The 21,977-nt window shown below is 38.3% G+C and overlaps 1 protein-coding gene across 1 annotated transcript; it reads left to right on the forward strand.

Annotated features, from left to right (window-relative positions):
* Positions 1–8,926: 8,926 nt before the first annotated feature.
* On the forward strand, positions 8,927–14,615 carry grinaa (glutamate receptor, ionotropic, N-methyl D-aspartate-associated protein 1a (glutamate binding); the record flags this gene model as incomplete). The annotated part of the gene is made up of 6 exons (XM_079231557.1): positions 8,927–9,215; positions 9,874–9,989; positions 10,088–10,288; positions 10,570–10,698; positions 11,453–11,596; positions 12,722–14,615. 6 exons carry the CDS (start codon positions 8,927–8,929, stop codon positions 12,869–12,871), a joined length of 1,029 nt encoding a protein of 342 aa, XP_079087683.1. The 3' UTR covers positions 12,872–14,615.
* Positions 14,616–21,977: the final 7,362 nt, after the last annotated feature.

Here is a 21,977-nt window from a genome sequence, read left to right on the forward strand (position 1 = left end):
TGATTATGCAACAATTAATTGTTTGTCATGTGAATGGAGCAGCAATCAGCACTTGTTCCTAATGTGTACAGAAAGAAAAACGAGTGTTTCCTGTGCCCAGTTTATGATGTTTAACCCGACATGGATGATTGTGGCAATAAACCACCTGAGAGGTGGAAGTACTTGGATCCTTGCTTTTTACTTGAAATCTTGTATACTTTGACCTTTTTGGGTCTCAAACTTGTATTTATATCATCCCAAATTGATGATAATTAGAAGTCTAAAGGAAAGTCTTTCTTTGGTGGAACTGCTAACAACACATAGACATCTCAGACATGTCTAGGAGCCTCATATAGACACTGCTTTTTATAAGAGGTCACAATCCAAAAAGCCTTGAAACCAGTGGTTTAGTCTTAAACAATGATTGTATATATAAGCGTATCATGTGTTTGTTTTTTTTATATCTAAAAGTTCAATCTGAAAAGTGTTGTAACTACAGCTGTCAGATAAATGAAGTGGAGTACAAAGTACTGATATTCGACAGAATTGTCTTGATGTGGGCGGATTCAAAGGTCTGCAGGAAAGGTAGAAGTGTAAAGTAATCAGTGTGGAAGAAGTACTTATTTACCAACTCTTTTGAACTTTTATATAAGTAAAAGTAGTATTCTAACGTTATAGAAATACTCCGTTTCAAGTAAAGGTACTGCATTCAATTTAATTGACTTTAGTAAAAGTACAAATGTATTAGAATCAAAATAATATAAAAGTAACAAGTAAAAGTACTCATTTTGCAGAATGGCCCATTTCAAACAATAAAATCGGATTATAGTTATTGATGCATTTGTGTGTAAGCATCGCTTTAATCTTGCTTCATCTGTAATCTATTATTTATATTCTGCAAAGTATTCAGTAACTATAGCTTTTAGATCAATGTAGGGGCGTTGAATAAAGTAACATTAAATGGATATACTAAAGTACAAGTACCTTACATTTAGAATAAGTTCAGTGCTGTTGTTATGCATCATGCAGGACCCTCCACAATCTAGATCTTTCGATCACAGTATTTTGTACAGCCTGTACAGACCTTTAACTGCACATATGTTATATATATATATATATATTTATATATATTTATATATCATATGACCCTAACGAAAAATACTGCGTCATTATGGCGAGGGGAGAGATAAAGTGTGTCATTTTGTGTAACACGCGGAGATTCCCATAAACCACGTGACGACGTCGTGTGGCGTCGTCAGAGGCTCCGCTCGCGACCCAGTTGTTCAGTTGATCAGTCCAGAGCCCAGAGACCCAGGAGGCAGAATTAATGTCGACTGTCACTCTGAAATATACACATTAAAGGTACGTGGGTCCGACTTTAGTGGAACTACGTTCGTTGTGTGTTTTAACGCTAAATGTAGAAACCGTTTGATTACATATGATGGTTGTGCGGCTAGCGAGCTGGTTAGCAACGGTCAGCATCTCGCCCGCGCGCGTGCGTGAGCACGAACTGATGGTTATAGCAGAGCGGTTCATTTCTACATAGGTTGATGCAGTAAACCACAAATATAATGCATTCGGCTTGAAAATTAGCTGACAGCTCTGCCCCGTGAAAGTGTGTGTGTGTGTGGAGGGTTGGGGGGGACGGGGGACTTGTGGTGTTTGTCCTAAAAAATACTTCAGCTCTACGGTTTCAACATGGCGAACTGGATACCTTCCACCTAGCGAATCACTCATAGTTGATCGCTATCTTTTCTACAATGGCGGTCTTGCTAGTTTCGGGCTGATATGTGTGAGTTTGTGTTTGATGTAACGCAAGCAGATGCTCGCAGTGTCGCAGTGTTGATCTGCGCTGGTGGGGCCTAGACGTCAGCTGGAGGAGCGCCCGCTGCAGGTGCACCATACAGGCTCATGTTTATGTTGGATTCATGTTCCTGGTCCCGCACAGCCTTAACATGTTACCTTTTTATTCTTGATTGGTGGTTTAGTGGAGTGTCTCTTGCTTGTCGGTGTGTTTTTAAGTCACTATTCATTGCATATAATTAATATAACAGTATGTGGTGCTTTTCAGCTCTTAAGTGGTTACATAAGTATTTTTTTGTTTACACGTTTTTAAGAATTTATCAAGCTAAAAATGTCAAACATTCAGTGGTTCCAGCTTTTCAAATGTGAGGATTTACAGCTTTTCTCTTTTTTCCTTATTTGTTAACTTGTTTGTTATGATCGTAAACGGAATATCTGTGGGACTAAATTGAGACATTTAATGACCTTGCTCTAGAAAATAGTGACAGACATTTCTCATTATATTCTGACATTTAGTAGACCAAACAATCCATCGATTAGTTTAATAATTGATTTGTATATCTATCGATAATGAAAGCAATTGTTAGCTGCAGCCATAGACTTTTCTTAGCTTTTCTTTGCTATAATCTATTATAATTACAGCCATTCATGCTTTATACTGTAATTAAACAGGATGGTTAATTTTACAAAACAATATTTGTAATGATAAGATGGGGAGGATTTGCTGCTTTTCTCTGATTTATATTATTGTAACTGAATATATTTGGGAATGTTGGTCAAACATTACACCTTGTGCTGTGATGATACTAATAACAATTGTCTGACATTTTACAGACCAAACAATATATTGATTAATCTAGAAGAATGTGCTAATCAATCCCTTATGAAGATGAGTATTACTTGCAACCCTAATATGTTTTTGTAGTAAATTTACAGAAAGTCAGTGTAGAAACTGTTCTTTGATGATATAACGAGACCTGTCTGTTTTGGACTAAACCAATAAATGACATGCTTGTAATAAATGCAGTATTATACCAACAATATTAATGCCACTATATTACCCATATCTTGATTATATGTTTGTATGTTTCAATGCTTCGCCATGACTAATCCACACATCTCCAAATATAGGCTGTCTACATTGACCAAAAACTGTCCTTTGCCGTTTACAGTTTAGACCCCATATGAAATGGTTTTTATTTGTAGGTTGACAGTGTGTTATTGGTTGAAGTTCTCCATTTACATTCTGGCTGTCCCATGTTGACTGAAGCTGAAGCATTATACCTAAATATGACATTCATTATCTGAGACCGAAACTATTCTTCCCTGACAGCTGGTTACCAGGACATGCATGATGCAATGTGGAGATAATTAGTTTGCTGTCCTTTTGACACCGTTATACAGTGAAGATAGGGGGTATTTAACATTTAGGATAAATGTGTTTTGCTTGCACTTCTGTTCAGTTTGGTAATATTTAGATTTTCAAGAATCAGTTGGTATATCTTGTCCAGACAATATAAATAAAGCTGCGGTATCTTGCTAACACCGCTACCTGCAATTCCCAACTGCTTACACTCTGTAAGGAGTGAATAATTGATTTCAACTCTAAACTAGTGATGAATTAGCTGTGCTTTGTTAAAGTGTATTGTTGCCAGCCAAAAAAATAACTAATTTCTTCTTATAACAAGATACTTCCAATATGTAGCAACATTTACTTCCACAACATGCCTCCTTATTTATATAGATTTAACAAGAAAATGTTATCTTTCTAATAATGTATGACATTTTGAACCGAAAACTTTTCTTATAACAAGATAAACTATTTAACCTATACACTTTTATGTTGTAATGGGCACAAAGACAAATCTGTTCTGTTATTATAAAGAATAATTGAGAATGATTTCACTGTGGTCGCAGTATGTTGGCATACTATGCCGAATTAGCTAAAGTGCAGCCATCTGTCACACGCCGAGGTGTCTGCAGGTTTGACATAACAAGAGCTGCTGACACGGCGTGACAAAATCTTACCAGAGTGCTGCATCGGCTGGCAGATAGGCAGTCAGTGACTCGGTGGGGGATTTATCTACCAGGTGGTCCAAATGGGGTTTCCATAACAGTGCTTTGAGGAGTGAGGTTACATGTAGCTGGTTCTGTGGTTGATACAATGTTTGAAACAACCACATGAAACCTTTTCACCACAGAATTAGTCACTCATCATGTGACTGTGAAACAACATTTTATTTCTGATGTCACTTAGTGAAGTTCTAGATGCTGGTTTAAAGTGTTGCATGTTAAAAGTACTTAATCTTTAAAATAAGTGGTAATTTCATTTGATCGAAGTCATCGTCCATCAAAGATCAAAACTTCTCATTTCAAACCTCTGTAAAGCCCCCACTGCTTTTTGTGCCTGTTTTGTTGCTGTGTTTCCTGGTGTTGCTTTGGCATGCACATAGGATGTTGTATGTGGGTTTGTCGAGGTATTGTGTTCGCCTAATTGTGTTAACATTGCTCTCTGGCTAGCCCACTGAATTCCCCCCTAACCTAATTCCCCTAGCGATAGCTATCCGTAGAAGCCAGGGATCGTGTACTGTTCTTATCCATCTAGCGTCGGGGCGTCTCTCCTAAGAGGATTTGAAATCACCCACGTAATGCTTATAAAGCTGTACACAAACAGTGCCTCAAACTGAGTCACTCCTCTCAAACTGTATTGACTATATTCACTTTCACAGACATGGAAGTGAAACTATTGTGGTTGCTGAATCTATCTTGTGTGCTTGAGTTGACTGGCTGGCAGACAGGGCACTGACTTTTAATGACCTTTACTGAAGAGCCTTGACTTTTGTCATTCTGAAAACTGCCGAGAGAGACCAGTTATTTATTTATTTAATTTATCTTGTTTATTTTTATTTTTTTTTACACTTCTTGACTATTAAATCAAGTACCTTTTTAAACAATTACAGCTTCATGTATCAGAGGAGAAGTCCGTCTATGCTGACCAAGCTGACTTAGGTTATTCATCTTATTCACATTTCTGATATTCTCTTGATTCTTTTGTGTGTTACTATGAAGTAATCCATCTATAAACAGATAGAAGGCTCCAAATAGGCAAAACAAAATCACTTATGTTGACCTACCTGACTTAATTAGGAATATGAATATGGACTGGGGAATAATTTGATTCAATGTTATCATTTTAGAAATGTCTGTTATCAAAAGTTATGACTCAACAAGTTGTATAGATTAATGAAGTTGATAATAAACTGATATCTTTGAGCTTTACACTGTTGAGCTTAAGGAAATCGTGATGAGCATTTATTTTGTTTACGTTTTATAGACCAAACAATAATTGATTAATAGAAAGACTTTGAGCAAAGTGTGTTGCTTCTGTGCGGTCCCTGCAGGTGGGCGTGGCAGAGGGTTATCAGCAGAGTGGGAACACCTGGGTTAATTAGCAGCACTGGCAACCACAGTTAAAAATCCCTCTCGTCTCAGGTGGTTTCCCTCTCTGTACTGAGACACCCGCTTGTCTCTTTGTTAAAGATTATGGTTTGTCTCTAAACTATACAACATTACATACACACTTTCCACTCACCTCCACTACTGAAAGTACTAACTCCACATGCCACTGTTACACTAAATTGTGTTTTATGCTACCTAAGTTAAATAAACCCTTTTTTTTCTCTTTTTTTTTTACTTGCTTGTGTGTATCCCCCTTTTTTGTCATGGCTGTGCGGCCTGGTTCATGACACTTCTTACATCCGTAGGATTTTTTTTTTTTACATGTGATTTCGGCCTTATCTCCCAGTGCTAACATGGATTGCAAATCCTTTCGAATCCAGAGTTACAAACCTAAATGCTTTACATGGGCATTGGACAGGGAGGGATCACATGCTTTGACTGTGTCACATGATTAGTTAAGGACTCATGGGTTATTCATTTCATCTCTGGGTTTGCTCAGACGACAGATGTCTTGTCGGAGGAGTAGGATGTTTGTCATTTCAGGTCAAGAGTGTGATCCTTTATGATCACGAACATTTCCATGATAAATAAATATTTTTTTTCCGGTAATTCAACGAAATTGCTGTACTCAGTACTATATCCCCCCCTTACACAACCATTGTTGTCCGGAAAGCCGGGAGGGATTTGGCTCCTCAGATAATGATTGTAATCTGTTATGATCTTAATGGAGACTGTATGTATGAAGCAGAGCCAGCACTCACCATGTTTGTCTGGAGTCCCTCATCGCACTGTCCCAGTGATGGACAGACAGAGATCATGAGGACACACACTAGTCTGGATGCGTTTACCAGGGCGAAATAGAGCAGTGTTGCATAACGCCTACTGTGTGGCCTAGAAAGAGGGGAGGAGAAAGATGGAGGGAATATGAGAAACAGTAAGCTTGATTTTTAGCTTTCTAATCTGCCACTAAATGGATATTTTGGTACTTGTGTATATATATTTGGTGTGAGTGAGTGAAAGAAATAGCATAAGCATAGGACTGAGAGTGTAACTGTACTGTACTGTGGATGTGGTTTAAACAGCAGAAGTCTATCACTGCTGTGAAGTCTGTCTGCTGCAGACTCAAGCTTTTCTTTTGAAGTCAGCAATTAGGGGAATGGCTTTTGGCTCCCATCCTGCCAGTAGAGAGTTTAGTCTTTAATATGAAACCTGCACAGCACATTTTAAAGCACTAATCAACCTTTTAAATCTGACCTCACTTGCAGAAAGATTTCTGTTTTCTAGTGTGCAGCCCTGTGACATCCATGCACATAGTGAATTAGCTGTATACTGTAGTGTAGGACACTGCAATAATGGCCTGTCAGGCCTCTTCCTGAAGCAAAGCATATTAATAATACATTTGTTACATGTGTTCATGGCGTTTGCCATCTCGTCAATTTCTCTTGCATCATTCATTTGCTTTACTTTCTATGCTGGCTAAATCAATACAGTTGGTGTGTTGGATTGACAGTTTTATGTGGGTATAAATGAAGCCTGTAAATACTGGTTAAAGTTTCCACTGAGGGGCAGGTTCATTCACAGCTGTAAAAAGGATCCAGTACACCTCTGGTTGAACCTTGTTATTTGGAAAGTTTTACAATGACAAAATCCTTTCAAAATGACTTCTTCCACCAAATTCTGTAAAAGTAAAACACAGTTCAGGTCTTGATACATTTTTTGCCACTACAATCAACCAACACCATCACACCTGTCTGGGTAACATTGACATTAGAGTGAAAAAAAAAAAGTTGATCAATCTGAAATGAATCGGAAGAAAATTTATCAGCAAATTTATTTAGCAGCTTCAATGGATTACTTGTCAATGTCGCTTTTGAAGCAAAAAGGTCAAACATCAACTGAACAATTTTTTATTTTGGACACTTGATGAGAACAAAACAATGAAGAGTAGTATTAACTGGCCATTAGTTTTTAAAATGTCCTCTTTAGTTGTATTCTTCCCTTTGGTGCTGTGGTGGCAGGTCTCCCTGATCCATTTCAAGGCCTTGATTACAGCCAGGTGCATTTCATGCCCTGTAACCCCGTCTCCCTCTGCACTCTCCACTGAAGGTGTTGCAACAGTCTTTGGGTGCATCCCAAGTCTCTAAATTGTCGTTTCCTCGCTCCTCAATTGAACCGGACGTGGTTCTGCGCCGCCATATTGACGGCCGTCCCAAAGCTCTTATTCTGCTCTAAGGAGCGAGAAGCGAGGAGGGATCTCAGAGGAGCCATGCTGGACACGCCCCCTCACTGTTCATCTGTTATTTGATTGGACGCTGCAGCTGAGCGAACTGATGGCTGGAGTTTCATACCAGAGTGAAGACGATCACAGGTTAAACTCAAGCTATATATTAGATTTGTTTTCTGATTCACCATCTCAGTAAAACACTTTTTACAACATGTATCGTCCTTTCATTCAGTCACGTGAGGCTGATCGTTCCTGACTGTCGGTTTGATAGGTTATTTAATTTAAATTTAACCTGAAACATTGAGCCTAAAAAAATATTCCAGTGTTGAAGAGAAACCGTAATCCTATTGTGGGTTATTTTGTAATGATATGAAAATCATAATTTCTAAACATACAGACATAAATAATAATAAAATAAGATGCATTCCGCCGGTAGAAATCGATCCTGCGCGTATAAGCAGGACACAGAACACAGTATAAATACCACACACTGTGTGTAAATACTCAATGCAGTTTGTTTAACAGACTAGAGAGAAAACATCTCCACTCTGACAGTGATGATAACTGTCAGTAGTAGTAGTAGTTTAACACTATTAAATCAACTGCAAACATTATACGATCATTTTCAATTAATATTTTAAGTGGATTTTTATTAGAATGTTCGCTAAAACTGTCCGGAGCAGAAAACAATTATGTTCCAATACGGACACAAACCCCGTCAGCTGTTAAAGCGTCTTAGTCCCTCCCACCAGGGATGCATGGAGAGACGCAAGGAAACCAAGCGAGGAGAGAGAAGGAAAGGACGCAAGTGAGGGAAACGGGGATGCAATTTAGAGACTTGGGATGCACCCTTTTTGTTGTGGCTCATCTCTTTTTCTATTTTCAGCCTTTTCCTCCTGATCCCTCGCAGCCTAGTTTTTTCTCTCAAAATATTCCTTGGAAGTTTCCGCATCAATGTCAGTTTATTCTGGTTGGTCCACAATAGGACCATGAGAAGACCAATCACATTTGATTTGTGTCTGTAGAGTGAATGAAATGCATATATTAGCAGAAACAAATCAATCCACAAAAGGAAGGTAAAACAGCTGGATTTTAGTTTGTGAAACAAAGGCAAATTGGTATTGCTCTCCTCACTACCTCTGTCCTTTCTGGCTGCAACTTAGTTTGATTGTCGAATTTTAATCAGGGATATGCAGTGCTTGTGTCTTTGCCAGTTTGGCCTAGATACTGAACCAACATTACTTTTTCTCTGCTTACCTCTGAGACTTTTGATATGTAATATAGATTTTGACATTGTATGAATATTCATACTGCGAACAAGACATTTTGATTCAAATCTTCTTGCCTGTTCAATGTATGTTTGTGCTGGATACAGATGTTTTTAGAAGTGAACTAATCCTCATTTGAATTCTCTTCATCTCATAGATTGTTCTAGTAGCAAAGTGAGCCATCACCCACATCATGTCCCAGGACAAGAGTGGATACCCTATTATGGGTGAGAACAACCCACTTCACAACAATGTCTATGGACCCCCTCAGCCAGGTTTTGGCATGCCCCCACCCAACTACAGCCAAGCCCCAGGGGGACCGTACCCTCCAGCAACCGGCTACGGACAGCCAGGCTTCCCCCAGGCAGGCCCAGGTTTTGCCCCGGGTCCCTACCCTCAGATGCCCTACCCACAGGCACCCTACCCTCAGGGGCCTTATCAGCAGGGACACCCACAGCCAGGCTTTCCCAATGACCAAACGGGTGAGTGATTAAACCAAAGATGTGAGGCATTTATGAAGAGACCACCTCATTCTTTGCTGTTAGATACTTGAATGTGACTCAGAAACGATAAACCATGACATAACCAAAAGGGCCTCTATGAAAGTAAGTACATCATGTCATTTCACCCTGCTAACTCTCCATCCACAAAAATATGCTCAGTTGTATTACTTTCCAAAACCTTTCCTCTTTGCTTCATAAAGCTGTCTCAGTTCAGTGAAAGTTACCAGTTTGAGCAGAGTTCTTTCCTGCACACTAGTATTTTTACACACTAAAGGCTTGTGAATGCTAGAAGAACTGTAAACATTATCCCGGTCGACAAGTAAACCTCTTGCTCTAATTTAGCTCAGACTCAACACAAACGACTGGGCAATCAATCAGATCAATACTACAATCAGAGTGTGCCGAAAACCCCACAGACACGTGTCCATTTGTTTGACCTGGCTTTTTAGATTTTTTTTTTCGTGCCCCTGAGCTCAGAGGAGAGCGGAGTGCACACAGCACCAAAGTTCAACCACATTGAACGCTTTGCTCCCCACAGCGAAAAGCCACCGTGACGCTGCGCAAGGCTTTGGAAACAATGTGAAAGGCCGATGACAAAACAAAAACAAACTGTTGTCCTGTTTTTGTCGTTCACCAGCGCCTACCGGCAGTCCTGGGTACCATGGCGATGGGCCTCCCTCTTACTATGACAATGAGGAGTTCACCAACTCTGGCTTTGAGGACAAGACCATCCGACAAGCCTTCATCAGAAAAGTAGGTGCTTCACCATGTCAAACAGATGAAATGAGTCTGATAAGGATGAAAATATTGCATTAATACAATTTATATTGATATATCCTTCCTCCCACCAGGTCTTCCTGGTTCTCACAGTGCAGCTGATGGTCACGTTCTCGTTTGTCGCCATCTTCACCTTTGTCGACGAGGCCAAGTACTTTGTCCGGCGCAATCCATGGACATACTACGTGTCCTATGCAGTCTTCTTCGTATCTCTGATCGTCCTCAGCTGTTGTGGAGACTTCCGCCGCAAGCACCCCTGGAACTTGGTCGCACTGGTGAGAACAACTCATAACAAATCACAAAAAAGTATGGATTAGCCATTGTAAAAGTTACATTCATGACATCTAATTGGAGCTGTGTGTGATGTGGCTTTAAGTCAATTAAACGCATCAGTCAGGTTTTGTTATATTCCAAACATCTACACTAAAGACCACATTGATTTGTGTTGTTTTTTGAGACAGACATTTCGCTCATCTTACCTGAATCTTATCTGAATCTACAACATGTAAAATGTGTCACAAGTGATGCTGATTTGAGTGTGTTCTGTGTCTTGCAGTCCATCCTGACCCTGAGTCTCTCCTACATGGTGGGCATGATTGCCAGCTTCTATGACACAGAGACCGTCATCATGGCCGTGGGCATCACTGCAGTGGTCTGCTTCACTGTTGTGCTCTTCTCACTACAGGTCAGCACACAAACAGCTGTTTGAATAAGTAATGAAATGTCTACAGACAAACATCAGCACTCTGGTTCAAAGCTAAAGTGAGAATTTCTTCTGATTTAGTTTTTTGCAGTGTGATGTGCAACCTAGTCAATCTCACACACGACCCACTGAGGGCACACTCACTGTCTTTATTTATTTATTTATATATATATATATATATATTATAGCTGCTTGTTGAATCCTCTGTCTACTTATCTTAATATACTGATGTGTTATTTACAGTAGCAACTTTATTTATATATCATATTGGGTAAAGCTGAGAAAAACTGTTAAGTGCTGATGTTTATGTTTCTGGACCAGCATAATGACTAAATTATTTTACTAAATTATACATTTTCTTTAATGATTTACAGTGACAGACCTTCAATGAAACCTGTTAAAATCCTTTTACATGTAAATAGACTGTATTATAGTGGGGTTTTTTTGTTTCTGCCACATGTGTTTCTTTACAACTAACAACTGTAAAATATTGTGAGTAGCTATGATGAAAGATTTGTAAATGTCATTCTTCCTGTCAACTTTATACTTTGACTAAATGAGAAGTCAGACTGATAGCTGAGTTTCTGCTGCAAAAAAAGGGATACAATGCACGAGGGGGTAAAGAGAGTTTAATAGGTGTTGAACAAAGAAAGAAATTATCCAAAATCAACCGCCAAAAAGTTGTGAGTTTCATGTCTTTTCTCGGCTCATATTTTCCAACCTCTTTTCTCCACAGAGCAAGTATGACTTCACTTCCTGTCGGGGCGTGCTGTTTGTTTGCCTGATCGTGCTGCTGCTCTTCTCCATCCTCTGCATCTTCATCCGCCATAAGATCCTGCACATTGTTTATGCCTCACTGGGCGCTCTGCTCTTCACCTGCGTAGGTTTCATACTCACATTGTGTACTTAAAAGATGACGGTCCTTCTCACAGCAAACTGTTGCTTGTATTTAGTTCTTGTCGCTATTTCGAAGAATTGTTATTTAGCACAAAAGTACTGCGCAAGAGCTGTTAAATTAATCAAAGGTAAATTCTCCAGTTGTGTAATTTGATATTTGTGAGGTAATGTCGTCTGGATACAATTCCCATTGGCATACAGATGATTTCCCACTGTTCAGTCAACTTTATTCTGCTCAAAGAGGGATAATTATATCTGCAGAGTGTTTAAGAGTAAAGCACAAACTGAGTCGTAAAAATATATATGCTTAACAAGAGCTTAATGTTGAGACTCTAACTTTGTTATTAGGATCTGAGTATATGACCAAAACCAGAGTATTTTATTTTATTATACAGAGAGTTAAATATGTTTTTTGGACCAACAGAAGAAGTAGACAACTCTACGAAGAGTAGAATTCAATCAGATGAACAAAAGAAGAGAAGATGTGATACAACAATGTGATGTGTAAAGAGCCACTCTTGAAGCTGAGCACAATAAATGGCTCTATTGACCTTTAATATTCTGCTACGAGGGTATTAACATAATGGATGGAGAAGATTGATCCATATGGTGTTACCAACACGATCCAGTGTGACACCCATGTTGTCTCAAAGCATACATGGACATGTAGACAGAACGTTGCCCTGCTTTGGTGTGGTTGAGCCAGGTTAAACTTTTTGACAAACGACAAGCTTTTTTGTGTATGAGCCGTCTGCATGAGCACTCCCACTGCATCAATTAGTGGTCCCATTCAAATGAAAGAGGGGGCTGCGTTCTCTCACGCACGTGGCCTCAGTGTTTTAATACATGGCAACCTTGAGAGGAGAATCAGATATGTATGACAATTTAACCTTAAATAAGAATGGAAATGTATATCATCACATAATATATTAAGGTATTTGTGACATGTCTATGTTGACTGTATATTATGGTCTTTTAGTTTATGACGGTATTTAGATATATTTGATACATCTGAAACAGTAGCTGTTAAATTGTGTCATTCATTTTAGATCCCAAGTGTAGAAATCTCTTAAAATTACTAATTCCATCCTTGTTTTCCTCTCTACAGTTTTTGGCTGTGGACACTCAGCTTCTCCTGGGCAACAAGAAGCTGGCTCTGAGTCCAGAGGAGTACATTTTTGCTGCCCTCAACCTCTACACGGACATCATCAACATTTTCCTCTACATCCTGGCTATTGTGGGACGCTCCCGTGAATGAGGCAGCACCTTGAAGAGAATAGGAGGGAGACCGAGAATACCTCCCTTTATTGTGAAATGTTGCTAACATGCTCCCTAACTCCTTTACCTTTTTCTTCACTTTTTCCAATGGTACTCTCTTCATTTCTTCGCCGATCACACATACACTTTTTTAAACGGGCAGTTGTGCCGTGGAACAGGTGCAGCCTGTCCTATAATCCAATTGAGAGGCACACTATTTATTTAAAACAAATCTTGCCATTAATGACAATGATTTGTGTTTTCCTCAGTTTGACCACTTTTGCTTGCTGTAACTGTGCTTCTACTAACACAGATGCCTACATTAGTTTGGCTCGGTTTATACATTGTAAAACATGTTATCCTGTGAATGCGTGGCACTCAGCTTTGTCTTGCTGCAGAGATTAAACACAAAAATTGCGGTAAACTATCCACGGCGCAGAATATTGATGCACACCAGTTTTGCCTAAGAAGAAGTTAGTGCTAGAAAAACCTGTTTTCCCAAACGTATCTCTCCTTTTGAGCCTGCTGATGTAAAATAACTCTGCATGGCATCATTGGAAACACAACTAAAGATGTGTTATGGTTCTTTTGAGCTACCAGAGGAATACCTCTACCTAGCCTGTCACAGCTGTAAATAGCTAAGTGTATAACTGTGTATGATACCTCGAACCCCTCCCACCAAGGGTGTGTTACTTTTTGGGAAAAAGTGCACCGATATTAGGACACTTTCCCAGTACAGTAACTAAAATGTTTTAATGGCAAAATAATGAAGATCAGTGTTGGATGTGACTAACATGAACATAAATTATTATTTATAAACTATATATTCTTACGGAATGTCTTTTCATGTTATTAAAATTATTTCTTTGATTTCAAACTGAGATGTCCTCTTACCGCTCACTCATTTTCTCTCAGCTGGTCATTAACATGACATACAAATTTAGAGCTGTATCTGTTTTTTCTCATTACAAATAGTGTGAACTAAAGTTGAAGTATTGGAATTTTTGCCCACTTCCATTCCAAGCTGATCCACTTTTGAGAACTTCTGAGTTTTAACACTGTTCTAGATTGACGACTGACTTATAACTCATCTATTTATTGAGCTTGATGTAGATAACAGGGTTGTTTTGAGGTTGCTTTTAAGATGGTGTTGAGGAAGACGCCTGCTTATGCTGTTGCTTGAAAAGATTTACAAGGACTTTGTTACTTAAAGTGATTGTGAAACCATCATATACTGGTTATACTTAAAAGCTAAAGGAATCAAAAAGCACTGAAAGTCCAAATGCTCACTGCACATAAACACACACAACTTGAGGGATATATTTATCATTAGAATGTTTCATTGTGTAACTTCTGTTTTGATTTTACACCTCTTGCATGGCCCTCTCTGATTTGCATGTGCTGATAATGCACACTATACAGGTATTCCAGTTTTGGAGAGACAGTGTTGTTTGGCAGCCCTTTTTTTAACTCTTGTGTTTGTATCTAACTGATGTGTAAGTGTACATAGAACTCCTTAGTGGTTTGATGTGTAAAGGTAAAGTAATTTTGGGGCTTTGTAGGTCTGTTTGAATTGTATATTTGCATTAAATCAAAGTGGAACAACATTCCTCCACATTGCTGTTTGCTTTTCATTAAAACTGATACCATGTAAAAGTTTTTAATTTTGTGTGTTCTACCATGAGCCACTGTGAGAAGAGATTTTTCTAATAAAAGTAAACCGGCTGTGTTCTTGATATTAAATACTGACCAATAAATCGGAATGGCTAATATTATTATTCAACTTAGCTGTACAAATCCCAAAGATATACTTTAAGTTCATATTTTGCCATTGCATCATACATTGCATATTCGTCTGCCACAGAGCGGAGACTTTATTTTCCAGTAAAAGATCCACTAAGTCCATGTGAGTTTGAGTTATGTGTTAAAAAATAAATAGCATTATGTCTCAAACATCGAGTCTTGGTCTGGTTTAAGGCTTTTGAATAGTGGATACATTGTTATATATTTGGAGCAAATTTAGATTAATGTCATTAAAATATAAAAATTCAAATGAAGTAGGCTTAATTTCCATTGTGCTAAAATATAATTACAGGGGGTCTAAATTAAGTGTTCAACTTTAAATGTGGACATAAAAAAATATAAATGCATTATATATTACAACATTTACCATGTGTACGTACCATATGCCTATGGGACATTATTCATTTATTATAAAACTTTTGTAAACAGGCAGTAAAACGTCAACGTGCGTGAAAGCGCACCAATCAGAAGGCTGGTTGTGTTGTTTGTATGCTAATTGACACACGACTTGTTTCAGGTTTAACCGAAGAAGAAAAAACAGTATAAGGAGCAATGATATTGATAAATTAAGGGTCAGATTAAGCAAAACACGGTAAACTACACGCAACAAGTACAAGTTGAACACAACCATTAAAAGTTAAAACCGTGAGTAAGACAGCTGTCCGTTTTGAGCATAGACGTTCCTACGTCAAATAACGTCATCTTCAGTGAGGTACATCCTTACCTGTTACTCCAAACAAGGAGTATCAGAGCATGGTGAGTGGAGAACCATGAGATATGATTAATATCTCCATCTCTAGGGAACCGCAACACCCTACGAGACCCATTCTGATTAACTATGTATACAAATAAATTGAATAACTTTACTTAAAAAGATAAGCATAGAACCATGAGTTTTAATAGAAGGTGCTAGGATGTTTGATTAATGTTTGAATGACATACAAAGGTTTGTGTACGAGGCAAGTGCATGATCCTATAGTTTAAAAATAACTATAATACAGTTAAACTCAGTGTTTTGTTCCAGGTAAAAGAGCTCTGGAGATAAAAGCAGAAAGAGCTGACAACTTGTAAGACACAAAATCATCACTGATAATTGTTTAACACTCTTATTGAACCTGTCTATCAAACAGTTTACTTTTCAACCATAACTATTATGGGTTACTGTAGAAAGTAATACAGGTAGCCATATTGGTCTGCTACTGTGGAGCGCGCGCGCACCCTTTGGCGCGAAACGTCGTCTTTCATGCGCATATGCGCATGCGCATGTCCCTTCAGGGATTCGCGACTCCCGAGTAAAAATATGATACTTCCCTCATCTGGATAGCTAAAGAAGAGACACTGCTGGCTGAGTTAATATGAACGAATTGGCAGGTTAGATGGCTTGATCTTAAATTAAACTGTGAGTTACTATAGTGGCTAATGTTTACTTATAATAACTAATTAACATAAAGTAGTTAATGGTAGAATCGGCAGTCCAGTTGTTGTTGTTGTTGGCTATGAAAAGTAAACTATTAAGCTAAAGCTAACTTTTAATAAAACATGGTGTGAAACTGTAGTAATGCCAAATAGTAAGACAGGGGCTTAATGTTTAGTATCTTCCTCTATGGCTGGCTAATATTTCAAATATTACAGTTAATTAAGTGTCATTTCATTTTTAATAGTCACAGGGCTCTCAAGTTTTTAAGACAGGTAAGAGTGACATCTCTCTCTCTCTCTCTCTCTCTCTCTCTCTTTCTCTCTCTCTCTCTCTCTCTCCCTCTCCCTCTCCTTCCCTCTCTCTCTCTCTCTCTCTCTCTCCTTGCTCCCTCTCTCTCTCTCTCTCTCCTCTTCGGGCCGGTGGCGGAGGCGCGGCCGGGATTACATTTCACCCAGATACGTTTTTCTGATTGGCTATTCCTGTAGCCCATTTCTTTTTATTGATTGGCAGGGGATTCGGGAGACGTGCTTGATTCCTCCATGGTGAGGGCAGCGCGACCAGGTCATGTTTGCGCGCTGCGGCACATTAAATAGCCTAGAGTTTTTTTTCAGCGAGAGAAATACGATGTGTGGCGGGAGGGCGTGGCTTAAGACCGAAATGCGTGACAGTCACGCTCAATGCGTGACACTTGAGAGCCCTGTAGTCATTAATGTTTGCTAAAGGAGAAAGGTTAGCACTAGTGTAGGTCAATGCTAGCTAAACACTACGCAGACGGCTAACATTAACTTCTATCAGTCTGAGACCAAACCTGAACACATTAATGTTGGAGTGAGACCTCTCACATTAACATTTATTTTTATTTAACAGGAATTAACATTGAGGACTTGATTAATGTTACACCCCTGAGAGAAGGTAAAGTTTTACAAAGTACGACTGACACTAATCTTGAAAATCCCCAAATCAATCTGATTAGGTATATTGTATGCCCTGCTGTCAGGTGGAGAAATGCTGGAGCCCAAAGTTGAACAGTTGATGGGCAAATTAAGAAGGCTGCAACAAGGTAGTGTTTGACTGACTTGGACTTTTCACGTTTTTGGATCATGTTCATATTTTATGACCCCCCCCCCTAATGAGGAGAGTTTTAGGTCTGTTCAAACCCAATCGCAACATCTTTCGGAAAAGATGAGTTTTGTTTTATTCCACGTTAGTTTATGAATGACAAACCTCCACTTCCTTCTAAAGTTTAAACTGTTCTGCATCTAACATTTTCATTTAATTGGTAGTAAACATTTTCGACCTACTGTAAAGCATTTCGGCCAAGCCAAAGGTACAAAGTGAAGCCAGCGAACTCACTGTCGCGTCTCTCCGCCTTTGTGTTAATCTGGGCTCACGTCGGCGCTTGGGGACGGTCCTATGAAATCGCCGTTTCGGTTATTTGGCTGTCGTATTAATTGATTAGTCATTTGATCAGCTTGAGTCCTGTAGTTCGTTTTACGTATTCGATGCTCTGAACAAGCCAGCACGAATTTCAACTTGGAACGCTGACGAAAGCCGGATGGGGATGGATCATCTTGACATGTTTGTTCGTCTTTGGGGAGCCATACTTCCGCTTCCGATGGTAACTCTGATTGTTTTCTTGAATTTAACGATCAAAATCCCTTAACAGAGCATTAGACCGCATGTAGCGTGTCTTATAGCGGTACACCGATCTAATAATGTCAAAACCTTTCAACACGAAGGTCTGAGATTGAAGGAACGCTTCGTGAATGTGCACCAATCAGAAGGCTCGTTGTGCTGTCTGTATGCTAATTAACCACGACTTCTTTTTGGTTTAACAGAAAAAAATAGTATAAAGGGCAATCATTTTGACAAGTTACGGGTAACAGTCAGAGTTTAAGCAAAGGACGGGAAACTACATGCAACAAGTACAAGTTGAACACAACGGTTATAATTTAAAACCGTGAGTAAGATAGCTGTCAGTTATGACCATAAAGGTCCTTACGTTAAGCAACGTCATCTTCAGTGAGGTACATCCTTACCTGTTACTCCAAACAAGGAGTATCAGATCATGATGAGTGGAGAACCATGAGATATGATTAATATCTCCATCTCTAGGGAACTGCAACACCCTACGAGACCCATTCTGATTTACTATGTATAAAAATAAAAGGAATAACTTTACTTGAAAAAGATAAGCATAGAACCATGAGTTTCAATCAGAAGTGCTAGGATTATTGAATCATGTTTGAATGACATACAAAGGTTAGTTTTTGATGCAAGAAGTTTTAATAGTTTAAAAATAATATAGTCAAACTCAGTGTTTTGTTCCAGGTAAAAGAGCCCTGGAGGAAGAAATTAAGGAGATCAAATCAGCCAGTGATGTTTTGCAAAAAGAGCTGACAACTTGTAAGACACAAAATCATCCCTGATAATTGTTTTTGTTAACACTCTTATTGTACCTGTTGCTGAGACTTATGTGTTATGTATCTGTACACACGTTACTATTTTATATCGTAACGCTGCACTGTTGTTGTTTTGACAGTACAAATTGAAGCTTACAGACTGGAAGGATTCCATAAAGAAAAAGAAGGTACTCAAAGACTAATATGTAATTGATTATTTATGCCATGCAGAGTTTTTGTTAACTGTTTCTAGAAACATATACCTCATCTGACAAATACTAAATACACAAACAAAACATAAATACGTTGAGGAGCTGTGGTGTTTTTCTCCAGAGTCGTGCAGGAAGCTGCAGTTCCAGTGTGAGGAGTCTGAGCAGGAGGCTGTCAGGTGAGCTCCACACTAACAGATACAAACATTATTGAACGTCTCCAGCTGTCAGGAGTGTGCATCACCTGACCTGTCAACGTTTTTATTTCTTCATGTTGTGAGACCTCAATTGTGTGTTTTGGATATGTAACACTAGATGGCAGGATTTTATCCCAATCCTCAAGAATCTTTCCTTTGAGAAATTGTCTGGTGTCAGATCTTCTCTGTACTTTAGATTTACCATGAAATGTTGGATTCCTTTTTTCAGTCCTTCTGCTCGTACTGTATATTAAGCTTACATAATTTACTATTTAATATAAATACTTTTTAAATACGTTTTTAAATAAAATTTGTATTCTGTCTGTATATAAAATACTGCTATTGTAGATTCTTTACTGTTTTATTACTGTTTATTTATTTTACTTGTTTTTATTTTTTTATTTTACTATGTGTCTCTTGCTGCTGTAATCCTGCAATTTCCCCACTGCGGGACTAATAAAGGATTATTTTATTTTATCTTATATATTGATGTAATTTTAAAACTTTTTTTTACATTTTAATCAACGTTATTCACAAGTAATGTGTAACACAAACAAGGAATTTGACTTCAGTGTGCATAAGTATACCTTATTATGGATACCGTTTTGATTTATTCTGTGGTATATATTGACTAGAATCACTTCCACCAAGATGGATTTGAGATTAGAAACAAGATCCGTACATGCGTCTCATTCTACGTTGTAGGGTCTGGGCTTCAGAGTGTGACACCAGTGTGACTCTTTGTCAACTGTTCACTTTTTAAATGTTATGTTTTTATATGTTGTTTGTCTTGTTTACTTGTAATGGTATATTTCATCTAATCCCCATATGCAAGCATAATAACTTGCAAGCACAATTTCATGTATGCAGTAATAATAGACAACATTTAAATACGGTGTGATTAATTGTACTATATATTTAGGTTGTCATGGCTCTGACACATTTTTGTGTAATGTCACAGAATCATGTGATATTGATATCCAGAGTTACACACAGCAGGTTCAAATTGCAATGGACTTGTTCTTAATACCTGTATATTTACTGTATATGTATATGGGATCAAATGTTGTAATATGAAGAATACGCTGCAGTCTGCAATGTAATCGCTGACCAACACTTGTGAAAAAATGATTAACAATGTTCAAACCTCGCACCAGGTCTAATATAAGTTCAGGTGAGATACAATGTTACAATCTTTATTTACAGTATGTGTATATCTGGTACTTAATGATGAATCGTGTGTGTTTTGCAGGAATTTGAAGCAGAACAAGAAGAGCGAGGAACTGCTTGAACAGTACAGATGTGAAATTCAGGAAATAAAGCTTAAACACCGGAAGCAGCGGTACCTATTAAATGTGCAATGTGAGAAAATTTTTTATCAAATGTCATTGAAAATGTCTATATTTCTGATAAAGTCAGCCTTGTTTTTGCAGGATGAAGTTCGAAAACCAACTTCATCAACTGATCGAGCAGCATAAGAATCTGCACTCTGTCTTTGTAAGTTTGTTTATTTTATATAAAAATAACTAATTTATATTTATTCCAACATCTCCTAAACAGAATGGTGTGAAATGTGACTCAATGTTGATCTTGTTAATGGCTTATAACCTTAAAATTGTTACTTAGACTCCAGAAATGCTCCCAGATGAAATAGAGAGTGCTGAGAATACAACAAGTCAGCTGTTATCAGCTGGTAAGTTCCCTCTCATGATGTATGATCATGTTTCTGCGAGCAGTAAAACAACCTTTGATTTGGTCATTTTTACAGAACAAGTGAAGTTGGCTCAGCTGCACTGTCTCTACAAGGAGCTAGAAGAGACGGAGAAACAGAGGCAGCCTGCAAAAACAGCTGCAGAGATTCAGGAGGGAAACTGAGTATTTTATAGAACCAGAGGGGCCCTCGTGTTCTCCCCAGTAAGATCAGTTGATCAGTTCTTGTCAGGTGAAAACTTTAAATTTCACAAATGTTGGCTTCTGGGTTCCCTCAGAACAAGAGAAGCAGGATCCTACAAACCGTGTTCTGAGACATGGGCTCGCTTTGATGTATTCGTGAAGCCTGCAATATTTTACATTTTGTGAGCGGTAAATGGTGTTTAGTTCCAGCAGTAGTATCCTGTATGAATATGTTGCTATGTTCATCTTACTTAAATAGTCTGTACTTATATACTAATATGTTATTAATATATTACAAAATATAAAACGTTTTAACATTGTTGTGATATTGTTTGCAAATGGGTTTACTTTATGAATTTTAGGGAGCCTATGAATAAAAATAGTACAACCATTCATACAATATACTTGCGTCCTGTATATATGTGCACACAGCCAGATTCAATTTCAGTTTTAAAGAGATTTAATAAAAGACATTTTTTCAGTATTTCAAATACAATTTAATACTTTGCGGGGTTTAAAAAACAACAACACATTGACCCTGTGCAAATGATTTCACCCTACTTAATGCCAATTACTTTTTACAGCCAAGACCGCTTCCCTGCATATTAATTGAAATAAACACAAGGCACTTTGATAGTACAGTGAGGATTATCATAATCAAATTTGTTATTTAGATTATCAACAAGCCCCTTTTTAGATAAATATGTACATTATAATCCCGTATAGAAAACATTGTAACCCCAGAAGTGTCTGTATGGCAATCGATCCTCCATTCCTTTATGTAGTCAAAAAAACGCACATTGAAGGGTTTGATGCCCCGTCTGGGAACTGTACCATTAAACTAAAGCTCTGGTTTACTAGTATTTACAAAGCAGCAAAGGAGTCAGCAGTTCTGCGTGGGCGCAGGTCTCAGAAGTTAAGTGACTTGTGTAAGGAGGCATGGCCCTGCTCCAGTACGGAAAAATGTAGCTTTCCCTTTTCTCTTCTTTTCCCTTGTGGGTGATGACTCATTTAAAAGTGAAAAGAGAAAGAAACCGTTGTACATTTTCTGTCTTTTTACAGTGTTCAGAACAACTGCAAGTGCTTTACATTTTTATTTACATTACATAAGACAAGAGCTAGCACACTTACATTTTTAACCCCACTCCACAAAACCATGAAAGCCTGTCGGCCCTTCTCTAAATGG

The sequence above is a fragment of the Taurulus bubalis genome (assembly GCF_910589615.1).
Source record: "Taurulus bubalis genome assembly, chromosome: 16".
Classification (NCBI taxonomy): Eukaryota; Metazoa; Chordata; class Actinopteri; order Perciformes; family Cottidae; genus Taurulus; species Taurulus bubalis.